The sequence below is a fragment of the Morone saxatilis genome, unplaced genomic scaffold (assembly GCF_004916995.1).
Source record: "Morone saxatilis isolate NCDOM2014 unplaced genomic scaffold, NCSU_SB_2.0 Contig23, whole genome shotgun sequence".
In the NCBI taxonomy this organism is placed as follows: Eukaryota; Metazoa; Chordata; class Actinopteri; family Moronidae; genus Morone; species Morone saxatilis.
Genome location: NW_023339796.1, coordinates 9,660,820 through 9,667,720, shown reverse-complemented (window position 1 = coordinate 9,667,720; position 6,901 = coordinate 9,660,820). Strand labels below are relative to the sequence as shown.

The window sequence follows — 6,901 nt, the reverse complement described above, 5'->3', positions numbered from 1 at the left end:
TGTTTGTCATATTTTTCATGGTAATGTAGTTTTTTGACAGTCCTTTACTTTGATCGTTGAACTCTAACTTGTTCACTGGTTTTCTAAAGCTGGTAAAAGCTTTGGAAAATGTGAATTTGGCTGATAGCTTTGACTCCTGTTAATCACAAATGAGCCATGTAAAGCACAAGGATGTCGCCAAATTAAAGCACAAAATTACCGACTCTATGGATGAAAGAATAGTAGCAAAGGCTGGTCATATGTGCCCTATGTTGATGTTAAAGAGAGCCTATTGCACATCTTATAAAAATTCACATAACTCTGTTTGGTGTGTAACATTACCTTTATCTAACACTGGCCCAAAAATGGCCAGATTGTCATTGACTGTGGTGCAGTTCCAGCGTCGGCCTCTGAACTGGTGCTGGCACTCCTGGATGCCAATCTTAACCCCCTCAGCCACACTGGGCATGATTTCCACGTAGTTCCGGCAGAAACGCAGCTGCTTGGGCACCAGACCCGGGATGCTGCCACAGAGGATAGGTTGAGTGCCCAGTGATGAGTACTGGTGGCCCACTGCTAGTGACCTACAAGGAGAGAGGAAGCCAAAATCATCAGTGCATTTTCATAACTGCATTTCACCTGCTTGTCTGTGTCTTTATTGATTGAGTTGACACCACTCAAGTGGGAGACTAATTTCCCTCTCCAGTTGCAGTGTAATTTTACGTCTGAGTATGTTTGTCTGTGTTTATTTGCTGTATCAGATGCTACCATTAGGCGTCCATCCTTTATCCCTTCAACTACCCTCTCTGCAGACACCTGGCCTTTGTGTATATTAAAATTGCAGCCCTGCTACCACAGAAGCAGGCGATGTTTCTGACTAAGATGAAAGTCCACAATGCATCTAGAGGTCTTCATAGACCTTAAGCTGACAACTTGGAAAACTACACCCCGTTATTAACTGTCCGCACACTTAACAGGCCTTCAGCTTAGGCTAATAAGAGTGCAAACCCTACATTGAAGCTTCAGAGAGTGTATTAAGTGTAACACAGAACCCAACCCCCCTTTTTCCTTTGAGGAAGGTATTCTGGGATACAACAAGTGCAAACTTGGTTCACTGATTACATCTCTCTGTCTCGCTCTCTTTACTGCTTTCTCTCTGTCTTTCTGTCTTTATTATCTGTGTCCTCTCAATTAGGTCTTTTAGTAAGTAGTAATCACAGAAATAAGATATCCATTGTATCATTGTGTAATATATAATTTAGCCAATTTTAAGAAACTTTTTGCTGCACTGCTGCTTGTGCATGACCCATGTCTATCTGTCCACGTCACAATAAATCACACATAAAGGTTGATAATAGGTTTGATTTCCATGCTAAGCTCTTTATTTAAGGACATGGGATGTTTGGTGAGAATTAATGTCATTTAGATGAATGAACATTTTTTTTCTAAAACTGCATGACCTGCTGACCTGAGCTGTTTAATCTTTATTGATATATCAACAAAATCAAAATGGTGACTACTTGATTATTTAATAACAGAGTTCCTATTATCTTTGGCAAATGCTCTGCAGAGTAGCTACAAAGTAGTTTGCTGGCAACCGAGACAAGTCTTTATTTCATCTCAACTGTCTATTAAAGACTGAACACTGGCAGCAGTAATCTGCTGATCCTCCCCCGAGTGATATAGGCTTGATAACAGTTGCTGTAGCTTTTGCACAAAGGCAGAGCCAGAGCAGGTGTGCAGTCTTTTGCCGCTCAGTTAGCTCACTATCCTTTGACCTGTTCACTGTTGTTCAAGGACTAATCGCTGATCACAACAAGATTACCAAAACTCCTGACACTGGCCTCAGGCTGCTTTCTTTAAAACGTCAAGAAAAGAGATGTCCTCAGCCGAATGACCCCTGGCTGACGACTTCTGATGGCAGAAAAACACGATGACCTTGAATACCTCAATTATATTTTGGAATTTGAAGGCTGATTTCATTTTCTATATTACACTTTAATGTTGTCTGTCAGGTGTCAAGGTACATGTAAGCCATCAGATGACCTAGTGGGTGTACCAACGTTATTTCCCCCAAAGCAAATGTCAGAGTTATGTGTCACGCTGGTTTTATACAGAATTTCTTGCCTAATTTCTACAGACTAGACCGCTCTAGTTAATCATAAATGAGACATCCAGTAAGCGAGCAATGGCAAGTTGAAAATGACTCCAGAGGAAATCACATTTGTCTGCAGTTTGTCTGCAACATCCATCAGTAAACAAGGGCACTCCTATTACAAGCTGACCTCTCTTTGGCCCTTGTCAGTCCATATACCCTGAAGCACATCATTCCCAGCAGAAACCTGAGTCCCACATCCCAAACTGGAGCAGACTTTTTGGTTTGCCTCTAACATGCACAACAAACAGAACTGAAACACTAAGAAACCCATGTACAACAATTCATCATTCAAGTGCTGCAGCCCTGCATTTTTTATAAGTAGTAGTTTCCTGTCAATCTTGTCTTGAACATCCTCTGCTTCTTTTTTCCTCTGCAGAGAAAAGAACTCCAAAGTTTCCATGGCATTTTCATCAACTCCATCATTAAAGAAATATGTTTGCATTAGCAGAGGAGCACCAAATGTATCTCAACAGCAATAAATTGTGAGGAATAAAGGTCTCATCAAGGCAGGATTTTTGATTTGTAATATTTGAATGACCAGAGTCTGTAATGAGCATTAATACTAATCAGGACAACACCTGTGAGTGTCTTTTTGCATGCATTTCTGCCAGGTCATCTTCGTGAACCGTGTTACACAAAACCATCATGAGTCAATGTGCTTAGGTTGCTCCACTCATGCGCGTCTCTGTGTCTGTCTCAGTGGGGCTGAGTAATCCATGCCACCTCTTCCTGTGTTAGGAAATGGCCTAAGAGAGGAGGCAGGGCATGTTCCACCAGGGATGATTTATGATTTTCTTTTAAATGAGCTATTGCATAAAGAATAGTGTCGTTGGATACTAGCTCTTTATTTATTTAAAACATAAATTTTAGCCTTTTTATTTGAGTGCTTTCTACTTAGAAATCCATTTATCCTCCTCACACCAGCTGCCCTCCAAAGAAACTTATGTGAAGAAACAAAGGCTTCAATAATGTTGTTAGGGTTTATGTTGTCAAATGAACACTTATGTGAAAACTGTTACAAATAAATACTTACGCAAAACATATATCACATTCAATTTTTGTCTCAGTACAGACTTTCCCCCTCTCATCTAAGTGTATGCAGCGGAGGTTTAATGCATATTTCAGCAAGCCCAAGCAGGGTACCTTAGAATTACCACTTTACTCGTGGGCCCTGAGGCCTTGGAGCCGACTTTGACATCAAGAGAATATGTTTGGGAAAAGGAATGTGCGGCAAGCTTTCACCTCCAGGTATTTATCTTCTAAGGTGGGGTGGACTAGGAAAGGGGGCGGTGGAGTGGCGGGTGCAGCCAGGCTATGTCATGGCAGGTCGAGTAGAGACAGACATGAACCTGTCTTGGTGCATATCCCTATCCCCAGAGACTACTGTGGCACAGAGGTTGAGTGTGATGCAGCTCCGATGGCCACTTGAAGCCAAGTTCAGCAGAGTCTGTCAGCAAAACATCACAGGTTGCTTTTCACAGAAGCGATAGCTCTTAGATAGCTGACATGCTGTTTAAAAAAACAATGGAGAGACAATGCAAACTTTAGCATTACATCAAGAATATTAAACTCAAGGTGACGTCATGTGCTACTTCTGCAGTCAAAGATTGTTTTTATTAGTAGGAGTGATACAGCAAACTTGCTCCCGTTATGTTTACTTGCCTCTCTTTAGCTTCTGTAGTTACAGTCGATCAAAGACCTGACCCACCCTCCAACATCAAACTATCAACACACAAGTTAGCTGCACTTTTGTTATGACAGAATGGAAACCTGCCTTCCATTGTGTTATTCATAACTGGCTCCACTAAAAAGAAATGAGGAAAAAAAGAAGCTCTAATGGAGATTGAAATTCAAGGCCTCTCCTTGCAGCAGTGTGTCAATCAACAGGGCACTGCACACACTGGCATCTACCACAAAAGTTCAAAACATGCTTGTATCAGATGGCATGAACACATACCGTTCAAAAACTATACTGAAAATCTACTGAGGTGGTAAAGCATCCATTCTGACTGCATGCACAAACTTTTAGAGCCAAGAGTGTACTGATTTGGGTCTGTTTTTTTTCCACCTCTCGGTCCAGCGGGCCCGCTGTTATATCAGGATTTCCTTCCAGCTGTGCGTGTAATTAGTTTCTCATCAGTATTACCACCAGGGGACCCATTAAGGGCAGTAGATTAGGGTACACCCAATATCTAAGCAACCCCAAATATTAAGGATTTATTATTAAAAAAATATAGAATTTGTTTGTTTACTGCTTTATAACTCTGAACAACTCCAGAAAATGAGACAGCCCACTTATCCAAAAAATAAAACATGAAAAGAAATAGTGCTAATAAATGCCATTGTCAGTTTCATAAATATGAGGAATAATTAGGCTACTGCACCATTAATTTACAGTCTAATTAGTGCATGCTCTGCAGTGACTCTGTACTTCTTGTGTGATTGAAGATAGAAATAAAATGCAAGAAAGACACAAGTTATTGTCCGTGGTATGTGTGTTAAATGCTGCAGTCCTGAAGGGTAATGTGATTTGTCAAGTTTTTGATTTTTGAGGACATTTGAAAAGTGAAGAAACTGAAAAGAAAGCAGCGGTGGACTGAAATATACACCCATTATATCCATTAGAACAAATGCTGCTACCACACATTAATTGTAAATAATAAGCCTTCCATTATGTTTAGTTAAAAGTAAAAGAATCATCCCAACCATTTCTGATGAGAACAATTAAATGATTTCAAATGTAGGCCTATGGATTATCCTCACATTACCATAAAGAATAGACTATGCATAATATCATATATTTTATACTATGAGTTTGTTCAAAGCATTAACCTTAAGTTAAAATCCTGGTCAAGATTTCATGCTTATTCTGTGCCACTACACACACACATACACACGTACACACACACACACACACGTGGACGCGCTCACACACACCAACACACACACTTGCAAGCACACAAACTTTGCACCTGCTGCACCCTGAATATGAAAATTGCTCTGAATCAAATTGCCTCGTCCATGTGGCAAATGTCGGGGTCCACAGCATTAAAAATCAACATGAAACAGAGACAGTGTATTTAGTTTTGGTTTCCACAGATCGGTTCTCTGCTCTAGATCCATTTACTCACGTGTTGTTTTTCCTCTCTCTCTCATTGAAATACACTCGTCTGGTTATCAAGCCACGCTTTGCACCTCAGATAGTGAACAGACATGTCTCTAAAAATCAAGCTGGAACAACGTTACCATCAGTGCACCTAAATGTCCCCGCTGCTGTCAGAGAGGACTGGCGCACAGGCGGATAATCGGATACTTCTCAACATTTAAAAGAAAAGAAAAAAAGAAAGTCGCCATTTGGGTTCGGGATATAACGAAAATAAAAAACTTACCACCAGATGGGATAACTTGCCATGACGTGCGTAAGCCCACAGAGCAACAGGAAACATCCAAGGTATATCATCCTTAAAGTTTCGCAAAACTTCGCCAGTAGAAAGCCTACATGCGCGCTCATAGGCGCACTCAGATTTTTAACTGAAGACCAAAAAAAAAAAAAAAAAATTAAATAAAAAAAAAGGATCTGCACTGATGGATTTTTTTATTCCTATGCTTCAAAAAAAAAAAAAAAAAACTGAGGGAGAATCTATCTGTCGCGACTACTCGTGGCAGAACTCGGGAGCCAAATATTAAAAGTTAAAAGCTGCTTGCTTTTTTAGGACCCAATCAGCAGGTATTGCCAAAGGGGGAATTCTGATGATATGTTCCCTCTGTTGCCTAAGTCAGGCAGTTTGAACTCAGACACCAGAATGAGCTAATTTTAAGATGTGTTTTAGTGCTCATTGAGAATTGGTCGCATTAGCATGCAGTGTGTGTGATATATAATGTTGTTTAAAGGAGAGAGGGAGGGTCTGAGGGGTTTTAAATAGACATCGGAACCCCTGTGGATTGCGTAGCTATAACAACCTGTCCGGATTTCACTCCCTGGCTTGAAGCTTCTAAAATGCAGAAATAAATATGTGTGAATTGCTTGAGACCATTATTAAGGTCCCCCAGTCCTGTATTTGTGCCAGTTTGCCATGAATGTAAAATTTGAAGTTGAGAAGTTTTCCTGCGGACTGAATTTAAATAGACTTTTGCTATTGCTATTAGAAGTTTTAAAAGAAATCCCTTATTATTTGGCCATATATTACATTTATTTATTAACATGCAAAATAAAAACAAAAATCTCAAACTCTCTGTCACTACACCGTAGGCCTATGTCCCTTTATGCTCTGAGATTGTAAAATGGCAAACAACAACAACAACAACCCCCCAAAAAACAAAAATAACCAGTGATGTTAATGTTCTTCTCATCATAAATTAGATGCATCCTGGGGTGTAGCCCTAGGTTAAAAAAAAAGGGCATATAATGAGCATTAACTAAGATTATTTTTTCTCTATTACTTCATGCACTGTTATAACTGTGCTGTGCTCACAGCTTTAAGAGCTGCCTGCATGATAAGCTGCCAGACTGCTTATTCCAACGAAAATATTCGATAAAATTGGCCGCACCACTGACTTTCCTTTCCTCAATGTCAAGTGGCTGTTGATAGCTGATCTGTCTCTCCATTTAAAGGCACTGATGCTTACTCGATGATTGAAGAAAACTATCCGAGTTGTGCAACATTAGTGACTAACAGTGATTGTACAGAGGGAACAAAAAGACTATTTCTAAATTTAACTCACGAAATTAATTGTTGTCTCATTGTCTTGAAAACATTGTTTTCC

General features: G+C 40.0%; 1 protein-coding gene across 1 annotated transcript in view; it reads right to left on the bottom strand.

Annotated features, from left to right (window-relative positions):
• Positions 1 to 5,648, bottom strand: part of wnt3a (wingless-type MMTV integration site family, member 3A) — an 11,947-nt gene extending 6,299 nt beyond the window's left edge. The window contains exons 1-2 of the mRNA XM_035670949.1: positions 5,527 to 5,648; positions 322 to 563 (exon numbers count right to left, since the gene is read on the bottom strand). Coding sequence (XP_035526842.1) covers positions 322 to 563; positions 5,527 to 5,648 — 364 coding nt within the window. The remainder of the gene's footprint in view (positions 1 to 321; positions 564 to 5,526) is intronic.
• Between the last annotated feature and the right edge of the window lie 1,253 nt (positions 5,649 to 6,901).